This window comes from Podarcis vaucheri, assembly GCF_965113315.1.
Source record: "Podarcis vaucheri genome assembly, chromosome: 14".
NCBI classification, from domain to species: domain Eukaryota; kingdom Metazoa; phylum Chordata; class Lepidosauria; order Squamata; family Lacertidae; genus Podarcis; species Podarcis vaucheri.
The window spans coordinates 25,295,630-25,316,695 of NC_138752.1; the positions used below are offsets into that span (position 1 = coordinate 25,295,630).

The window sequence follows — 21,066 nt, forward strand, 5'->3', positions numbered from 1 at the left end:
AATCCAGACATCATAACAATATTAAAATATATATTGCAATCCCTGCTTCCAAACCCTGTCATGACATCAAAGAATCAACTTTAAAAAAACAAAGCCAAAACTATAGTAGCAATTCCAAAAAGGGCAATCGGGATTAAAACATAGGAACAGAAAATGAAAAACCCTTGCCTTTACTAGTTTGCCTAAAATACTATATTGGTGGGTCCTCCTGATATACCTGGGTTGGCACAGGGTGGGCACCGCTGTGAGAAAAAAGGGGTCTTACTGTGAAAGGTTTTGCCATCACAGCAGCTGTTTCTCCAAGTTTGCTCCAGATGTTTTGGACTAGAGCTCCGATCAGCCCCAGGCAGCACATAAACCAATCTTTGCCAGGCCTGGGGCATTTCCAAGTGGCCTTTTTATCTGCTCTGATTTGTTTTCGGGGAAGAATAGAAAACAATGGCTTTATAGCAAGCACGCATCCTGATTTGTTTGCACAGAGATTAGATGACATTGCATCAATGAAGGTGTTGCCCCAAACTTTCTGGTAACTTTCCTTATCGCAAAAAAAATCCAGTCTTTGGAGGGAAGCAAATTCATTGTGCAAGACCTCCCATTCAGCTGTAATTGTGCAACCTGAAGTTGCTGGTATGTGATTGAATCTTGCTTGAAAATTGGGACTGTCTTGAAGTGCCCCTTGTTGCTTTCTAGCTGCTAAGGGAAGATTTTGTGTGTGTGTTCTTCAGATTTTGGACTGCAGCTTCAAACTTTGGACTGCAACTCCCATCATCCCTAGCAAGCAGGAACAGTGGTCAGGGATGATAGGAATTGTAGTCCCAAAACAGAGTGAGGAAAAGTTGGAAGTGAGATGCTGTGTTCTGGTCCTTAGGCACCATCTCCTAGGGGCCATGGGGGGCTTCGGCCCCCACAATAAAGTATTTGAGGGGGCTGGGCCTTTGGGGGTGAAGTCAGACTGTTCGAAGGTTACAGAGCCTGCTGTGGTTGTGGAGACCGATGCAGGAGAGACATGTTTAGTTTCAGCTGGGGCAGACATCCAGTTGTGCTGCTACAGAGGCACTACGGTGTTTCTTCTCTCTGCACTCCTCCCAACCATCATTCCTTCTCTGGTCATTGCTATGGATGCACAACCTGACTGTCTCTCTTGTCTGCAACCACAGGGCGAGGTTGATGTTGCCAACCTTCTTCTCAAATTTGCATACTGTTTAACGGGCCTGATCCCTGAAGCTGGCTCCCCGTAGATCACATCCTTGCGGAACATCTCTTTAGTTTTTAAAGGAATTTTTAAAAAATCTAACTAACTGGGGTTTAAGTGAGGAGGGATATTCAGCTCCTTAGAGCACAGGTGAGGCACTCTCTGGAGCCAGGTCTTGAGACTCTCATCAGACCATATTCCTTACCAGCCCTCTGCCTACTTTTGCTTCTGGTCCATGATGCCCAGTTGTCCATATGGGAATGTGTCACTCAGGTTGGAAAAACCAGCCCTGCTTTAAGAGGAAAGGCAGGAAGGATGCAAATGTCAAGAACATCGTAGAATCCCAGCCCTAAAATCTTCCAGGTGCCCCCCCCCCCGCCTCCGAAAAAGATTCTCTCCTCTCTGCACCCTGCAACCTCTGCTCCATTACACAATAAAAATCACCATGTAAGGAATGTTGGCTCTGTTTTCACCCCCTCCTCTACTTTCACGCCTCTCCCTCTGCTCTTGAAATCTGAAATCTGATTCCTTTGCACGTGGTGGTAACTTTATTGGCCTGTATTGAGTCCTCCTTTTCTTTTTCACCCAAAAGATTTTGCAGATTTCATTGTCTCTCTTCCTTCAGCCAACCCCTTAGCTAGGGTCTCTGGGGGTCTTCCCACCCTTCCCCCAGTCCCTTCCCCCCCCTTCAAATCAGTTTTATGGGACCCTTTCCCCCTGCTCCCTGATTTTTTTGTCATGCAAACAAGCCTGTGATAATCGCCCTATTCTTTGGCAAAGGTCTTCAGCTCAATGATTAGCAGTTCAAAGGCTCAGAAGCTTAATGGCCTGTCAGGGCCGGCCCACAAACCCCATTCATTCCTGCTCTGGTCATTGGCAGGACCGGCCTGCCTCCTGTGGGTCCCTTTCAGCCCTGCCATGCCTATGGAGGGGCGCTGTTGAAAGCAGGCATCAATCACGCCTCCACCAGGACAGGAGGGCTGGGGCAAGGGAGGCTCCGGGCAATGGGATAAAGTGCCTAGAGAAGAGGTTGTCTCCCTCTCATATAATACGCAGCAGTTGGAATAGCTCAGTCAGTAGAGCATGAGGCTCTTAACCACAGGGTTGTGAGTTTGAGCCCCATCTTGGGCAAAAGATTCCTGCATTGCAGGGAGTTGGACTAGATCAGGCATCTCCAACCTTCGGCCCTCCAGATGTTTTGGACTACAATTCCCATCATCCCTGACCACTGGTCCCGTTAGCTAGGGATCATGGGAGTTGTAGGCCAAAACATCTGGAGGGCCGCAAGTTGGGGATACCTGGACTAGATGACTTTTGGGCTCCCTTCCAATTCTATGAATTCTTTAGGTGAAGCCATGGCTGCTTAAAAGGCTGCTTTAAATGTATGGTGTGGGTGGCCTGATGTTCTCTGCCTTTTTATGCCTTGCATCCTGTTCTCACAGCCTCTGGGTGCAACAGCTCCTCTCCCCACTTGTGATTCTCAGCAACTGGTATTCACACCCCCAAACCTGGAAAAAATATGTGCCAACCTTGGAGCTGATGTATGTATTTTGGACCAACTAATGCATTATGGCAGATAGACTAAAGTTCACTTCATTGGCAGATTAGCACATGGGTTTATCTTGCACAGGGCAAGCAGTGAAGTTAGAGCAGTGATGGCCAAACTTGGCCCTCCAGCTGTTTGGGGACTACAACTCCCACCATCCTGTTAGCTAGGGGTGATGGGAGTTGTAGTCCCAAAACAGCTGGAGGGCCAAGTTCTTCCATCACTGGGTTAGAAGGAAATGAAATGCAAAAGCAATGTGCAGACTAAAGCTTAGAGCTCCCTTCTCCGACCTGCTGCACATCGGATGTTTTGGACTACGACTCCCCCAAGCATCAGGCAGCATAGTTCCATCGGCAGAGCATGAGACCCTTAACCACAGGGTTGTGGGTTCAAGCCCCACGGGTGAAAGATTCCTGCCTTGCGGGGGGTTGGAGTAGATGATCCTTATGGTCCCCTCCAACTCTACAATTATGTGATTCTATCTGTGGGGCACCAGATTGGGGAAGCCTATCTTCGATGTGTGTAATGGTTACGTGGCCGTTTGAAAAGCAAACACAAACATCCCGGGATTAAAGCCTGCAGCAACATCCTGCATTTATTTATCCTCTGTGCCCGTGCGGACTCAAACCGTACACACAGCCAGATAATACTGGATTTGCTTTTGCGCAGGGCAGCCTCTCGTTTCGCTCACCCGCCCCCCCACTGCACCCCCAGGTCCTGTGGTTCAGTTTTTCCTTCTCCCTGAGCATTTGGAGCCAGCGAGGCCCGCTCCTGTGCTAAGTCATCCGCAGCCGAAACGCAGATGTATTGTGAGTCGATGGAAAATGGATTATGTGAAATTGAACAAACAGGGTTTTCTTGGCTTTGGATCAAATCCGTTTGTCCAGAGCTGCGCCAATGCTGCTGGCTGTACGGAGCGTGTTGCCCTGAGGGTGGGTGGAAAGGAGGGGAGGAGATGGAGTTACGGCAAGCAGGCATTGGCTCTGTCTTGGCTCTCCCAGATTCCAGATGGGAGACTGGAGGAGCGGTGGGAAGACAAGGAAGACAGGATCCCCACAATCTAGACTGCACTGATTCACTAGCCATGATGGCTCTGCTCTGCCTGCACAGCCAGAGACAGTACAGTGGTACCTCAGGTTACAGACGCTTCAGGTTACAGACGCTTCAGGCTACAGACGCTTCAGGTTACAGACTCTGCAAACCCAGAAATAGTACCTTGGATTAAGAACTTTGCTTCGGGATGAGAACAGAAATCGCACGACGGCAGTAGGAGGCCCCATTAGCTAAAGTGGTACCTCAGGTTAAGAACAGTTTCAGGTTAAGAATGGACCTCCAGGATGAATTAAGTTCTTAACCCGAGGTACCACTATAAATGCTTCTGAATGTTGCTGGAAGCCACAGGCAGGGAGAGTGCTCTGGTCCTGCTTGTGTGGTTCCCACAGGCATAATGATTGGCCACAGTGAGAACAGGATGCTACACTAGATAGGCCATTGGCCTGATCCATCAGGGTTCTTGACTCAGAGCAATTGGGGGCAGCTGCAGTGGCCAGTGTTAGAAACTCAGATATTTAAGCCAGGCGCCAAATAGTTCCTTCAACCAAGGTTACAGTCACCCAAACTGAATGTCTAGTTGCCATTTTGGGGCAAGGCTGCCCGAAAGCCTTGCTTTTCAAACGATGGACTGACTGTGGTTGATTCTGTTCAGATGGCATGGTTGAGCTAGGTTAAGAACGTTGAGAACGTAAAAGAAGAAAAGTCACTTGATCCAGGGACAGTCCATATCTATATAGGCCTATCCCTACCTCTTTCTTAATGGTGACATGGACCATTCATAAAATATAATAATATTTTTCACAGCTGTGAGCAGGGCAGGTGGGTAAGTGAAGACATGTGACAATAATTCACCATAACATTGTTCACTGGTCCTGCTCAGGCTGCACAGAAAAAGCATTTGGGTTCCTGAAATTCATTCTGACTGTGCAGATAAAATACAACTGATAGAATGCAACAGGATGTGGTATTCATGATCCCCAGGCATTCACTGCTAGATGGGGGAGATGTCAGGCATCGAGAGGTTAAGGGAATGGTTTGTGGAGACTCCCAAGGGTCGGCCTGGGAGGAGGTAGTTACGTCACAAGGCTGAAGTTCCTCACTCCTACAGTAATCCTTACAACAATCCTTGGACTGTAAGCTGGTTGGGGCAGGGGCCTCCCCTTTTATACTATGTATGTCCTACACAGGTCCTTAAATTCTGCTTCAAGGATGATTGAGATAATGTGAACTGTGTGCTTTGTACACCTACAATCCTGCCCAGCTGGGGATTTCAGAGCAGAGAATTCTGGATTTGCACCTCAGGCTCTCGGCTAAGATAAATATCACCACCTCTCACACCACTATCCAGTCTGGATTTCCCTTGTGGTATTGTGGGGTGTCAGCATAGTTGCTGTAATAGATTTCTCCTCTTCTTTTTTGTGCTACCCATTCCACATGTCTCCCTCCCTCTGCACACACAGCAAATTGAGGGATCTTGACTCCTCTGCACCAGCGGGCCAAGGGGGTTGAGTCACGCTGGTGTTTTGCAATCTGAAGGCATTGGCACTGAGCAGAGGTGCTGAAGGCGGCCCTTTGTCAACCAATTAGGGTGGCCAACCAGCTGCAGCAGAGCTTGAGTGGCCCAGCGATGCTCAGTTCTCAGTAAAAGCCTTTATCTCCTTCAAGCAGGAGGGAGGAGATGAGTGAGGAGGGGCTGCTTCTGGCTCTCAGATCAGGTGCATTAATGAGAGTTTGTTCAGATGGGGGGGCGGGTTTGATGACACAGACCCGTCCAATATCCTGGAGAGCCATTGCTGGTCAATGTAGACCCAGAACTGAACTAGCTGGACCAATGACCTGATTCAGTATTTTAGACAGCTCCTGATGCTCCAGGGAGAAGGTTCTCTTGATGAGGAAAGAGCACACAGGACTGACTCCTGGAATTTATAGCAGGCTTGGCAGCTTCATGCTGCCTGTCAGTCACCAGAGAAGATGCCGCTATTCCCTTCTACAGCTGAAGGGGCTACTTCCAAGATGACCTTCTTATTGAGTCCTCATCCTGGTTCGTAGGGAGATTAGATGACATTGGCTGTTCAGTGAGCACACATTCTGATCTGCTTGTGGAGAGGTTAGACAACTTTGCATCAAAGCAAGGGTCACCCCGAACTTTTCCAATGCATTGTCCCATTGCTTTTTCTTATTCCACACTTTTCGGAGCATTCCCCTGTCAGTGTCCAATATGCAAAAAGTGTGTGTGTGTGTGTGTGTGTGTGTGTGTGTGTGTGTTTAAAGAGGATTTGTTGTGTTAGGTTGACACAAGTGCTTCAATTCACTTTAAAAGCACAAACCTAAAGTTCTAGTCTGCATTTGAATCTGTCCTGCAAAATAGTGACAGTCTGAGAGGTTGGGGGAAAGTATGGCTTTTGCATTTCTTTTCTCTCTCTCTCTCTCTCTCTCTCTCTCTCTCTCTAATACACACACGTCTTATTGAAAGTTTATGTATGACACCTGGCTTTGGAAATTTGGCCTTATATGGAGTCGTGTATGTGAAACAACACATCGAGCTGTTTTCTCCAGAACTTAAAACTACATAAAACCTTTAGGAAAACATCTCCCCCTACCGGCCTTGAACAGTTTCTTCCCTCTCTTTCCCCCATATAATACTTCTCAAAATCTCTCCGTGTTTTAAAGGTGTCTGCCTTGTTTCCTTTCCCCCACAGTGACGTCTCAGTGCAAAATCATGAAGTGCAATTCTGAGTTCTTGGCGGCCACGTCGGGGCCCCACCACGTGGGGGCAGAAGACACCCCTGAGTTCTGCACGGCCCTCCGGGCCTACGCTCACTGCACTCACCGCACCGCCCGCACCTGCCGCGGAGACCTGGCTTACCACTCCGCCGTCCACGGCATCGACGACCTGATGGCCCAGCACAACTGCTCCAAAGACGGCCCCACTTCCCAGCCGCGGGTCCGCCCTCTGCCCCGAGGCGACAGCCAGGAGCGCTCAGACAGCCCGGAAATCTGCCATTATGAGAAGAGCTTCCACAAACACTCTCCTCCTCCCAACTACACGCACTGTGGGCTGTTTGGAGACCCCCACCTGAGGACTTTTTCTGACAGTTTCCAGACTTGCATAGTCCAAGGGGCGTGGCCGCTCATCAACAACAACTACCTGAATGTGCAGGTCACCAACACACCTGTCTTACCCGGTTCCACGGCAACAGCTACTAGCAAGGTAAAGGCATGACTTATTCGGTGCCTATTATTTCAAGATGGCCACTTCTGTGTCTCACATAGCTGAATAAAGTAGGCACATCTCTAGGTCCACATTCACACCCTGTGTTTGAAATTTCCCCATTTGCATTTTTTTGCAACTGGCATGGGTCCAGAAGAGCTTATTTCTTTCATTGATATCCCACCTTTTTCTCCAAGGAGTACATGGTTTACCCCCTCCCCAGTTAATCCCTACAATAGCCCTATGAGGTAGGCTAAGAGGCTGTGACTGACCCAAGGTCACCCAGTGAGCTTCCTTACTGAGTGGGGATTTCGTTATGTACTGGAGTTCTCACCCTGGACCAGCAGGGGGATACTGTAGGTAGTTCAGGTCCACATATGCAAATAAGGGATCGAAAGTGACGTTCAGTGATTGAATAGTTACAGAAAGTTGTTACAGTTATGTTGTACTGGAGCTCTATATAAGCAGGCTGGCTGAACCCTTCAATTCAGTTCTGTTCTGACCTGTGAATAAACAAGAGCTGTTTGGAGAATCGCTGTGTCATTTGATATGTTCACCCACAACTTAACAGATTTGAACCCTGATCTCCCACATCCTAGTCCTAACCACCACACCACACTGGCTTCCTAGAGTACTTCTGCTAACTCTATAAATTAAGCAGGTAAAAAAATACAGGGAAAGCAAAATGTCACTTAGAGAAGGATCCAAAACATTTCCCTTGAATTTGATTTATTCTGGATTGTTGTATTCAATATATTCAATATATTGTAAACCACTTAGAGATTTTTCCCCCCAAACATAAAGCAGATTAGATATGAAATGAATAATAATAGTAATTTTTAAAAATTCTGCAGGGGGGAAAATGGTTCCTAGGCATTCCATTGTGCAACCTAGATTTAAGGTGCCATTTGGCGATTAGCTTATGTATCTGAGTTTCTAACGCTGGTCACACCATGTATTTAAAGCACTGGGATATCACTTTATCCCTGCAAGGGATTCTGGGAGCTGTGGTTTGCTAAGGGTGCTGAGAGCTGTCCTCTCCCCTCCCCCGCCGAGCTACAATTCCTAGAGTGGTTTAACAATAATTCCCCTTTCCCCAGGGAGTTTTGGGACTACAGGTCCATCATCCCCAGCCATTGGCCATGCTGGCTGGGACTGGGAGGCAAGTTAGCTAGCCCTCCACTGAAGGGACAGACGTATATGAGTGGCTATGGTTGGATCAATGAGCTCTTACCAGTCTCAGTAACTCTCTCTTTTCATACCATCTCTCCCCACCCTCCAACCTTTCTTCCCTATTTAGCTCACCATAATTTTCAAGAGCTTCCAAGAATGCGTGGAGCAGAAAGTCTACCAGGCCGAAACGGATGAACTCCCAGCGGCCTTTGCCGATGGCTCCAAGAACGGGGGCGACAAGCATGGCGCCAACAGCCTGAAGATCACTGAGAAGGTGTCCGGCCAACACATTGAGATCCAGGCCAAGTATATTGGCACTACCATTGTGGTGAGGCAGGTGGGCCGCTACCTCACATTTGCTGTGAGGATGCCCGAAGAGGTGGTGAAAGCAGTTGAAGATGGAGACAACCAGGGCCTCTACCTCTGTCTCTGGGGTTGCCCACTCAACCAGCAGATAGACTTCCAGGCCTTCCGTTCGACCGCGCAGACCACAGAGAACCGGGCTCGCCAGAAAGGGGCCAGCTCTCCGTCTCCGCCAGAGCATTTCACCTATGAGACAGCCACAGCAAAGTGCCGGGAGAAGCTTCCGGTGGAGGACTTATACTTCCAGTCCTGTGTCTTCGACCTCTTGACGACGGGCGACGTCAACTTTACTCTTGCTGCTTACTATGCTTTTGAAGACGTCAAAATGCTGCACTCCAACAAAGACAAATTGCACCTCTATGAACGGACACGAGACTTGGAGACAGGCAATACGGCCCCCTTGGAGCCTCCCACGCTTCTCCTTTTTCTGGGGGTGTTGGCATGCTTGAGCCAGTGGACAGCTGTTTTCCTATAGGCCGTCATCTGTGGCAGACCTCCCTAGTCAGGAAAAACAAGAGAACAATTGTACTGGGTAACTAAGAGGCTGAGCCAGCTGAGAGCGAACAGTTTTAGTGACTGCTTTTTCTCCAGGGGGGAAAACCTCCAGAAAAAGCAATTGATCGAATAGGATTGAACCTTCTTTCCAAGTGAAGGCCTCCTTTCATGTTAAAGAGTTCTGAACTTGTGGTTGACCCCTGTTCTTGTTCCCTTCCTCCTCTGATAGGAAAGGATAATGGGAGGCTTCTCACTGTCCCCCCACCCCGATCCCTCCATGTTTGCTGTACTACAAATGGTTGTGGTGGTTGTGACATTGGCGTTTGTGTAAAAGTCAAAGTAGGCTGCTTCTTTTTTTTAGACAGGCAGTGGCAAGTTGCCAGTTCCAGAAATGAACTGCAGGATCATGACTGAACAGAGGTGAAAGAAGAAAGAAAGAAAGAAAGAAAGAAAGAAAGATCCGTTCAAAGGGTTATATGCGAGCAGAGCTTAGTCAGGCAATGGCAGCAGAAGCGTCGTGTTCTCTCCTCCACAGCTGGCTTCTAGTTCAATGTACCTGCTTTTCCCGGGGTGTGCCGAACGCTCTTGGCAAACTGGCTCTCGCGTGCTCACACCCTCACACATGTGAGACTTGCCATTGCACGTGCAAACAGCTGTGGGTGCACACCCAGTTTCTGTGATCTTGTTTGTGTGCAGCTGCTGGCAGCTGCCTTTGCACAGGTGGGTGGGGAAAAGGATGAGCATTAGGCCTTCGCCTCCTCTGGCCCCAGAGGGACGGTGTACAGGAGACCCAAGGAACGTGCTTCTTCCCGCCTTCTCAGCATCCAGCAATGGGGGTACCCTAAGGGGATGGTAGTCCCTTTTAACGGAAAGAACAGAATTCCAATAGGGAAGGCATTGTTTTTCTTCAAGGATTGCTGTCTGTTTGCTAATTCCTCTTTCCTCCTATCCTCCTCTGGTGCTTTCAGAGGGGTAAAACAAGGCCAGTATTTCGGTGGCCCAAAGTGCCACTTCCTTTTTGGTACAACCAAGGCTACCGTGGTGTCCAAGAAATGGGCATCAAGAACTTGCTTCCTTTCAAAGTCCTTTGCTTAGGTGACCCAAAATCCTCCTTGGGGTTTTTGTGCTGTAGAGAGAACAAATCACACCAAGCCATCGGGAGACCTGGGGAGACGCTTCAGAGTTCCAAAAAGGCTTGCTTGTTTTCCCTACACTCCAGTTTGATTCCCAAGCATATGTTTGAAGGTTGCAGTTGCCCCCTGAAATCCTCTTTTATGCATGAAGCACAGGTGTGGTGATCAGATGATCCATCCTTCCTGCTGAAGAGAAGCCCTCTGAGGAGGCTACCTGCTGGATCTCTGCATTCCTGCTCTGGGTTTGCAGAAATTCAGGAAGTAGATTCCTTAGAAAATGGGTAAAGTCTTACCGTTGCTCACTTTAAACTAGTGCTGTGCTGATACCAGTCCTCCAGTTTGCTTTCTTTGTTTTCTTCCCCTACTATAAGTGCTTCAGTTTTTATACCTCATTCTCAGGGTGCTTCAGTAGTGCATGTGTGCAAGGTTTGGGACTTATGGTTGCAAAGTGGCCAAGAGTAGTCTTTGTTTTATTTCCAGTAATATTCTCCAGCCTTTATGCAGCCTCCCCAGCTGCCTGGGCTTCCTGATCTGAAAAAAAGCCCAAGGGAGGAGTTGCCTCTTGATGTCTTCCCCTGGGCTTTGATTGACATGCAGGCACCCAGGAAGGCTGCAGAGCACAGACCACCAGTGAGATGATTTGTGGAATGAAAGAAAGGTCACTCACAAGCACCCTTAACCATCTCCAAAATAGGGGAAGCCCAACAAAAAACCCTGCACCCAACTCGTGAGAATTTAATCAGAAGTATTTCTTCCCTGTGATAATTTTTGATTTCCCCCCCCCTTTCTCATTAATTGGTAGAAAAGGGTCAAATAAAATGCAGTAATGTTTTTTTTTCCAGCACAGCACTATTCAAAATATTGACCTTTTCAGGTTTGAGAGCAAACCATACCTATATTTTAATTTTTTTGTGGGTGGTGGCAGGGGAAGTAAGCCTCAATATTTTGGAAAAGTCTTAATCAGTTTGGCGTGCCTGTTCTCCTTTGCGTCTCATCACCTTGTCTTCCTGCATAGAAGCTTCCAAGCCAGGGAGTGTCTAGGAAAACTCTTACTGACCCTGGATAGAGATTTCAGGCAAATGGCATCTTCAGCTTGGATCCCCTGGCCCCTCATTCTCTTTGGCAACTCACCGTGTGACATTTCAAGCCTCTTCCACTTTTCCCATCCTCACATAGGGCCACATTGTACGTGTCAAACGCAATCTGTGCACCAGCCGTGCCAGTTTTGTGGTGGAAATTCCCAGATGTGTCCAGCCAGCAGGTCAACCACGGAAGACAAGCTTGAGGTGCTCCTTGGACCATCCCAAAGCCCAGAAGATGCACACCCATAAAACACAGCCATTGACATTGCTCCACAGTGACTGCACACCTGTATATTTCATTATTTGTACACGCAGTGACTTGCATATATGCAAAATGTCACATGTGGCAACCTTTGTGTGGGTGTTGTGCTGTTTCCTATACAGAAGCTTTTTCTCTGTGGGAAAGAGATGGAGCTCATAACCCCAAGTTTTTTCATTTGTTTGCTGCATCATCTCCTCTGCCCCAAGGAGACCCTTGTAGTGGACCAGAGGACTAAGCTATCAAAGAGCAGCATCTTTGAGGAACCAGCTCACATGGAAGGTGCTACCCCCATAATACTCTGAGATCGATTGAAATTTGCCCGGCAGTCAAACTTCCACCAACCAGCATCTCTGCCACCCACACTGAAAAAGCAGCAGAGGAACACAATTTAGTAGCCATTTGATGTATAGGATTGTGTCTTCTAATATATAGAGTGCCCTCACATTGGTGACTGTACAGGGGTCTAGTTTTCTTTTCCTTCCTGAACGGTTTAAAGAAAAATACATGTTGACTGTTTCATTCTATGGTTTGTTCACTGATGGCCCTTTCCTCCTCCTTTCATCATTGATCTTGAAATTGGGAGCTCTCAACTTGAGCTGTGAAGTGTGCAAACTCGGGAGTCATATGGAATTAACGAGGAGATTGGGAGATGCTGAGGCTGAAAACTGGGACTTGGCCTTCATGTACTCTAGAAGCGCTCACTGTAGCCAGAGGGGCTACAAAGTATTTCTCCTCCAGATGTTGCTGGACTTCAAGTCCCATCAGCCTGCAAGCCAGTATGGTCAACTGTCAGGGCTAATGGGAGTTGGAGTCCCAACAATCTCTGGAGGGCCACAGCTTCTCTGTCCTTGGTGTGCAAGTTGAGCTCACCACCTTGGCGGTTCATTCTAATCCACCGGCAACTCGCAACAGCTAATGCTGCTTGTGTTTCAAAATTGTGGGTGCTACTCAGAGTAGACTCAATGAAATTCATAGACCAAAGTTGGCCATGTCCATTAATTTCAGCAGGCATACTCTGAATAGGAGCAATATTGGAGACAAGGCTCATAAGCTTCATTTCGCCATATTTAGTTTAAAATTGTCTTCCTTGGAAAAATGGAGGCCACGTTCACAGCACACATTTAAAGCACTGTGGTGACCATGTTAAAAAAGTTGTGGCTTCCCCCAGAGAATCCTGGAAGCCATATTTTGTTAAGGGTTCTCAGAGTTGTTAGGAGACCTCAACACACATTCCCTCACAGAGCTACAATTCCCAGAGTTCCTGGGAAGAGGGATTGATTGGTTTAACAATTTGAGAATGGTAGCTCTGGTAGGGAATTAGGGTGTCTCCTCACACCTCTTAACAGACCACAGCTCCCCAAATTCTTGGGGTTAAGCCATGACTGACCAAAGTGGTACCATAGTGCTTTAAATGTATGTGGCTTTTGTAAGGTCTTCAAATTAGGTAGTGATGGCCCTTCTTCATAGCCGCTCCTCCTCCTCCTCCTCCTCCTCCTCCTCCTCCTCCTCCTCCCCTCCTGTTGACCTCACAATCCAAAAAGTTCAACAAGGTTTTCCAACTATAGGAATATCTCTAATGTTAAAAAATAATAATTTAAAGCACTTTATTTTGGTTTACATTATAGGGCTCATTCTGGCTTACAGGTGAAGTGAAGCCGATAAAAACGCAATGGATTTTTTAAAAAACAAAAACACAAGGGGGAGGGGAGACACAATTCCAGCCTCACTGACCCTTTTCCTTCCCAGCTTCTTTTGTGTTTGTGTGTAGAATTTTGTCTGTAAATACTGTAAATTATTTATTGATGAAAAGTGCAAGTAAAACATTTTCTTCCCAACCATATGGACAGTGAATTCCTTTCTTGTGATGCAGTTTTTTGTAGGAGTGAGAAAAGTCGCAAACCATGTGCCTTCCCTGCCTTTTCATTAAGTGCTTAGCCTGCCTTCCCCCAACCCAGTGGTCTTTGGATGTTTTATGCTACTGCTCCCATCAGCCCCAGGCAGTGTGAGGTCTCTCAAAGAACTGAAACGTGTTCCCAATCTGTCCTAACCCTAGGGATGCTCATACCTGTACAGTTTGTGTACCTGTGTACTTACTAGCTGGTCTGTGCGGATCAACAAACATACACTCTTCCCCACCAGTGTGTATATGTAGAGGCAGCTTGTACCTGTGTTCTGTGTGAATCAGCTTACTGAAACTTCCAGCTAAATTAGTAAGGAACTAACGTTGATTCCTCCCCACCCCACCCCCCACCCCTTTGTACAAAACAAAACCACCCCATAGCCGTTCCTTTTGAGTGAGTTTTTAGAGTTGCGGCCATCAAATTTCTAGAACTTTTGCCAAGTATGTTTCAGCTGAAGTGTGATCTAGGAACTGTAAAAATACAAGCGCCCCGTTGGCTCAAGCCAGCAGCCCCTTCAGTCCATTGTCTTCTCACAGTGACCAGCCCCAGATGCCTCTGGGAATCCCTGAAAGAAGACATGAACACAACAACACTCTGCCCACTTACAGTTCTCGGCAACTGGTGTGCAGAGGCCTGCCACCTCCGATAGGTAAAGGCAAAGGGACCCCTTACCATTAGGTCCAGTCATGACAGACTCTGGGGTTGCGACGCTCATCTCGCTTTACTGGCCGAGGGAGCCGGTGTACAGCTTCCAGGTCATGTGGCCAGCATGACTAAGCCGCTTCTGGCGAACCAGAGCAGTGCACGGAAACGCTGTTTACCTTCCCGCCAGAGTGGTACCTATTTATCTACTTGCACTTTTTGACGTGCTTTCGAACTGCTAGGTTGGCAGGAACAGGGACCGAGCAACGGGAGCTCACCCGGTCGCAGGGATTCGAACCGCCGACCTTCTGATCGGCAAGCCCTAGGCTCTGTGGTTTAACCCACAGCGCCACCTGCGTCCCTGCCACCTCCGATAAACATCCACAAACTTCAGAATTCCAGAAAACTGGCCTTATGTATATGCTGGGTTTCTAGAGAAATGTGTCCATTGTATACCTTTGGAGATTTATCCCAAGAATAAGACGACCAAACTTCTAGATAGAGCATTTATGGAACTAAAAGGGTGCGATCCAGACTAATAATAACTACTGGGATGACAGGAGTACACACAGGGGTTTAATACCTCCCACAGACCCAACAGGTTTCAGATGAACTCTCCCTCCTTGAATACCCCCCTTCTCTTACAGTTCTGGGCCTCCTTGCGAAACCAGACTGCTCGCCCTTGCCAAGACTCTTGGAATAAATGGCTGAGTCAGTGTTTCCATTATAAAATCTGTCTCTATGGGGAACACGTCTCAGCTGTGAAATTTCACTCCTGGTTCCAGTGCTTACAGGTGTGGAAAATCTTTTGTTAGGCTCTCTCCTCCTGTCCTCTCGCTATGAATGACCTGCTGCATGAAAATGCTTTTATTTCTGCTCTTACTCAACTCTGAGGAATCCCAGGGTGTAAGGCAGAGCCCCAGTGGAGGAAGCTTCACGGAAGATGGGAAGCAGCCAGGCAAGTTAAGCACCTGTGTGAGTTGAGCAACAGGGCAAGGCCAGTAAATCCCTTTTGGTCTCAACAAAGCCAGGTTTCCAAGAAAACAAGCCCAACCAACAACCAAACAAAACTGTTTCTGAAGGCAGGAAGCCAGTTAGTTGGGGGTGGACTTCCCCCATCTGATGCGCTATGTACAACTGCCCAAGGGACAGAAGTCAGAGGTGTGTGTTCCGTAAAATGCGCTGGCCTGGAAAGGCTAAGTAAGGCAGAGGATTAAAGACCAGGGCTGCCAGGATATACTCAAGGCATCCTATTCCGCTGCTGAGCGCTGCTCCACTGTCACTTAAGAAGGAGTCCTGTTGGAGCAGGCCAAAGACCCATCTTGTCCAATATCCTGTCACTAAACTTTAAAGTCTGTTACAAAAAGTGATGTGGAAAGACAGCTCTAGCCAGAAAGAGCCAGCTCCTAAGGTATTCCCTCCCCCTCCAAGCTGCTAATGTCTGCCCCTTTCTAAACCTACATATACTTGTCAATGCAGGGTGACATTTCATGTTATCTGAAGAAATGATTGGTGCATGAAAGCTAATGCCATAGAATCACAGAATTACAGAGTTGGAAAGGACCTCAAAGGTCATCGAGTCCAACCCCTTGCAATGCAGGAATCTCAACTCAAGGATCCCTGACAGAAGGCTATCCAACCTCTGCTTGAAAACCTTCAGTGAAAGAGTCCACTACCTTCCAGTTTAATGGAAGCCTGGTAGCCAATGCCTACAAATATGGAAACTAAAACTCAAGATTCTAAAATATTGCCATAAGTAGACATACAACATGCCATCATGTTATAACTGTCGTCTTCTATGTCAACGGATTCATTTATCACATTTTTGGCTGACCCCATGAAGTCATCCGAGCTGTTTTTCAGTCTGAGGGCCACAATTCTCTAGCCTCAATCCAGGCAGGCAAAAAGCAGTGTTAGAATTCAAGCACACAGGCCAGCCAGGCAAAAAAAAAAAACAAACCCAGGGAAGTGCAAAGCAGGGTGAATTTTTGTGTGTGTGTGTGTGCTTCAGAGTCCTGAGGGCCATATAGAGATAGACTTGGAGGCCACACTTGAGGCCTAATGTTGCCCATTCAGACGAGGTTCTCCATCCTGATCTATTGAATTGCAGTGTATTTATGTACAGGCCTCTTCAATATCTGGGAATTGGGCCAGTTTGCTCAGATACTAGCCAGGAGACAACACCCATGAAAGGTCATTTGTCAGGCAAGCTTTATACAGACGTAGTGCTTGCAACACAAATGGTGAGTTGGTGCAGGATCATGATGAAAAGGTCAGATTCAAGAATATTCTGAAACTTGGGAGCTTGAGCATCTGACAAACGATTTAAGGAGCATTTTTTAAGATTCTGGCAGGCAGGATACCCCTCGCTCATCATCCCGCTGTTACATGTGCACATAAAATGAGGTTTTCAATGAAGTGGTGAGCCTCATTTTGGAAAACGTGTGCCTACACGGTGGGTTCATCCAGAAAAATGTCCTGCATTTTCTGCACAGGAAGTAGGGAAGACCAAGATTTATATCCTGCCTTTCATCCAAGAAACTCGAGGAAACAGAGCATTCTCCCCCTCGCCGAGTGCTTCATGGGTGAGAGAAAGTATGTGTGTGAGAACGTGTGCCCGTACATGCAGTCCTGCATGTGAGAGTGTGTTTGGACATGTCTGCTGTAGCCTGGAATCAGTCCAGGTAAGCCAAACCTCAAAACCGTCCAACAAACTGACACAAGGAACTCATCGCGCGGCGGTAGCAAACAGAAAACAAGCAGTCAGTCCAATTTCTGAAAATGTCCATGTCACATTTTAATATACAAGAATCCAAAGTACAGCCTACAATGTAGGAAATTTTTTTTAATACATACTCTATAAACAAACATATTTACATCAGAAATCACTGGGACAGTGGCAATTCTTTTTGTCACAAATATAAATTAATTATCAATAACTGGTTGCGGCTGTTGTTGTTTTTCTTTTAGCCGGTGGGGTAATGTTCTGTTTCTCCCTCCCCCTCAGAAATCCACAGCTTAGTCCTTCCGGTCTGTAGATATTGGAGAAAATGGGTGGGGGACAATACTGCCATGCAGATGTCGGGAATGGGCCCCAGAAATAATCTTCCTCCCCCATTCCCAAATCCATCAAGAATTCATCCAAACTGGGATCCAAACCCAGCGCTACTTCCTCAATCCTGGCACACAGCAGACAATACAGATTCTAACATATGCAGTTAATGTTCTTTCCTGGGAAAACGAGAAATGAGAATCAACCTACAGTGGGGGAGTGCATTTCCCCCCCAAGCCCTGGTGTTTCAGTAACAGGACCTGAACATCTCCAACTGTAGGTGCCTGAGACTATATGCAAGTCTCGGGCACCTACAGGTGGAGATGCTCAAGTCCTGCAAGGCTTGGCACCTGTGGGTTTGCCTCTGTTGAACAGTGGAGGTTTGGCATAGGGGTGAGGGAGGAGTGGGGAGGAGCAAGTCCTGAGATGAATGGTGCAGCCTTTCAGTAACAGGACCTGAACATCTCCAACTGTAGGCGCCCGAGACTTGCATATATATATGTGTGCAAGTCTCAGGCACCTACAGTTGGAGATGTTCAGGTCCTGTTACTGAAAGGCTGCGCCAGCCACCTCGGGACTTGTTCCCCACCACCCACCCCTCATCCCTATGCCAAACCTCCACTGTTCAAGAGGGGCAAACCCACACAGTCCAGCACCTCCGTTCCCATTCTCCATCCCAGCCAACGACTTGGATCTCCATAGCGAGGCCATATAGGTCTCTTTCCTCCGTCTGTGCCTCAGGCAGCCATCGATTCAAGTTCCATGAAATGTCCATGGGAGACCACTTAGGCCTCAAGATACAGAAAACAAAACAAAAACCCAGGGTGGGCCTGGCCTTTTCCCCGCAACAGGTCACTCGAGTGAAGGGAAGTCAACTCCCCAAACATTTGGCCAGCAGGATTATGTGAGGAGAGATTGGGGCAGAAATCCAGGCAACCCCCCCACGATTGGTCCAGCTCTTATGATCCTTCTGCAAATGTAGGACCCAACAGCAGCAGGTTCAGAGTCTCTGGTTACGAACCACAGCAGCTGCCATTTTACCTCAGGCCAAATTACCTCAGATGAGGTCCTAGCCTGATCTCCCAACCATGAAATCTAAGTTTTCCGGCTGCTCCAGTTATAATCTGGATTGTTCTTTTGTTCTAATGACCTGTCTAGGGGTGACCGGTGATCTAGAGGGGACTTGGTGTCGTGTGGGGATTTCTGTGAGGGTGGGGAGCGAGGGTCCGAGACTTGGGAGTGAGGAGGGGGGAGAAGCTGTTTGTAATCCGGCGATTTGTCCAGGTGGAAAGGCCGGTAATGGTCTGAGGGGCCCTGGCCATGGTAGCCCATGGAAGGCCTATGGTCAGGCATCCTCCTGAAGTCCTGTTGGTGGTAATTCTGAGACCGGAACTCGTCTGATCTCCGTCGCTTCGAATCATGGTGATGCCTAGGCAGAAGCAAGCACAGAGAGCAGTTGGCTCAGAAGTGGGGACTGAGGAAACATCCCATTCCCAGATGGCCGGGCCCAGATGGTGGGAGCCATAGTCCATAGGGCACCAGGTTGGTTTCTCAACATGGTTTGTTTGGAGAGAAGTAAATCACAGGCCCATGTCCGCATGCAATGACCCACCTGCAGACCATAGTGACCTGGGGCAGTTTGTATGGGAGAAAGCAGTCCCCAACTAGCTCCCCCCTCGCATCTTTTGGGAAGTGCAGGGAGAAAAAGGGACACAGTCCAAATGAGGGCTCCATGTCTACCGAAACAAGACCATGTCCAACCCATTCAAATAATCAAGAAAACATTTCGCGTTCCAGCCAGTGGTAAAGGGAAGTTGCCTTCCCCTGATCTCAGTTGGCCTCACTCTGTAACGGTGTTCTGACTGCGCCCCCCCCCCCCGAGTTCCTCAAGACACAGTAATTGACAGGAGGTGGCTGAGAGCAGGAGATCATCCTATTGCTAGTCTACACGTGGCACTGCTTCCAGTCCACTGCAAGTCGTCTTCTGCCCAGAACCATGTTATTTGTCTGACTGTGGTGAAATTACGCAACTTACGTAAATAATTATGTAAATGCATTCCATCGTCATGACGTTATTCTACCCTGCTCGTTTCAATGCAAAGGAAATTCAGTGCATAAGGGGGGGGGGAGTGATCTAATGTTTGTCTTTAGCGACCGGGGGGAGGGGGCGGTTGTTCCACCAAGTGAGCGCATGTGCTTTTTGCAGACGGACAAGGAAAACGATGTTACCTTGTACAGTGGTACCTCGCAAGACGAATGCCTCGCAAGACGAAAAGCTTGCAAGACAAAAGAGTTTTTCGTTTTTTGAGTTGCTTCGCAAGACGAATTTCCCTATGGGCTTGCTTCACAAGACGAAAACGTCTTGCAAGTTTGTTTCCTTTTTCCTATGGGAAACCGTTTCAATGCATTCCTATGGGAAACCGTGCTTCACAAGACGAAAAATTCGCAAAACGAAAAAACTCGCAGAACGAATTAATTTCGTCTTGCGAGGCACCACTGTATGTTTCTCTACTGCACTGGCTGACAGGAAATTAAGAGCCAAACTTGTGGCTCAAGTCTTTTTTCTCTGTTTTGGCTTACAGCTAAACAAAACTGTTCCTACTACTACTAATCAACTGCGTATGGTTTGTGAACTGAAAACAAAAACAACAGTGAATACAGATTGCATTTACTGGACTGATTTCAGTCCTGAATGTGGGATGAATAAGTGAACACTGGGCATCTCCACTCCCGCTTCTCCCATTTTTGTTGGAATACTCTGATGTCGCTGCTCAATGCTGGGGCCTGGCTAGAAATTAAGTTGTCACCTCATTCAACAAAGCCAGGCCTCCACCTAGTGGCCAGTGCTGGGGGCGAGGAGGACATGAAACAGCTCAGGGCAGAGCTGGAGAGGCCTGGTTGCTGAGTGCAGGGAATCGGCTACCCAAGTTCTGCTGCTGGCGGCTCACCTGTCGTAATAGTCCCTGTGGCCCCGGTGATCTCGGTCACTGTTGTACTGTTCATATGGCCGCTTGCGGCTTGGGTTGTTCAGCCGGTAGTTGCGAGGTTCACCACGAGGCTCGCCACGCGGCCGGCGGTCTCCATAGTGGTGCTCTTTGTACCAATGCGGTTCATACTGATGATGCCGTTCTCCGCCCCACACTTGGTTGCTGTTGCCGCCGTAGCTGAATTTGCGGTCTCTCTGCCAGTCACCTCTCTCTGCACAAACAGAAGGGAGGGGAAGGCTCGACTCGGTTTCACGAAACGCCCCTGAATGGGCAAGGACAGGATCCCTAGGGGTCCCTGGAAGCTGATGCGTGCGATGGGGGTTCTCCACGATCAGATCAGTCACAATGGACTGTACAAAGCCTGCCTGTCCCTCCGTACAAACCCTTAAGCCAAAATGTATAATAGGCTTTTATACTTTGTGAAGCACTTATAAGCCTTGTTTTGGAATGAGCAGTATAAGGTTACAGGTAAAGGACCCCTGGACAGTTAAGTCCAGTCAAAGGCGACTATGGGGTTGCGCCGCTCATCTCACTTTCAGGCCGAGGGAGCTGGCATTTGTCCACAGACACCTTTCCAGGTCACGTGTCCAGCATGGCTAAAACGCATCTGGTGCAACGGAACACCATGACAGAAACCAGAGCGCACGGAAATGCTGTTTACTTTCTCGCCGCAGTGGTGCCTATTTATCTACTTGCACTGGTGTGCTTTTGAACTGCTAGGTTGGCAGGAGCTAGGACAGAGCAAGAGGAGCTCACCCCATCACACAGATTCAAACTGCCGACCTTTTGATCAGCAAGCCCAAGAGGCTCAGTGGTTAAGACCACAGCGCCTCCCGCTCCCTTTACAGATAAATAAACACAACTTCTGAAATGGCATTTTTTTACAATAAAAGATTCCTGAAGGCATCTTGAGGCAAAAAATTTTTAAAGGACAATAATAAGCTCAGAGCCTCCTGCCCCTACCAGCATTCTTG

General features: G+C 48.0%; 2 protein-coding genes across 5 annotated transcripts in view; one reads left to right on the forward strand and one right to left on the reverse strand.

Annotated features, from left to right (window-relative positions):
- RGMA (repulsive guidance molecule BMP co-receptor a) overlaps positions 1–13,345 on the forward strand; it is a 34,791-nt gene extending 21,446 nt beyond the window's left edge. The window contains exons 3-4 of the mRNA XM_082198665.1: positions 6,491–7,002; positions 8,303–13,345. Coding sequence (XP_082054791.1) covers positions 6,491–7,002; positions 8,303–9,013 — 1,223 coding nt within the window. The 3' untranslated portion in view covers positions 9,014–13,345. The remainder of the gene's footprint in view (positions 1–6,490; positions 7,003–8,302) is intronic.
- Positions 13,346–16,825: 3,480 nt separating this feature from the next.
- The window catches only part of CHD2 (chromodomain helicase DNA binding protein 2), a 67,031-nt gene continuing 62,790 nt past the window's right edge, over positions 16,826–21,066 (reverse strand). For all 4 annotated transcript variants that reach the window (XM_082198237.1, XM_082198239.1, XM_082198238.1 and 1 more), the window contains 2 exons: positions 20,054–20,303; positions 16,826–18,534 (listed from right to left, as the gene is read on the reverse strand). In XM_082198237.1, coding sequence (XP_082054363.1) covers positions 18,201–18,534; positions 20,054–20,303 — 584 coding nt within the window. In that variant the 3' untranslated portion in view covers positions 16,826–18,200. The remainder of the gene's footprint in view (positions 18,535–20,053; positions 20,304–21,066) is intronic.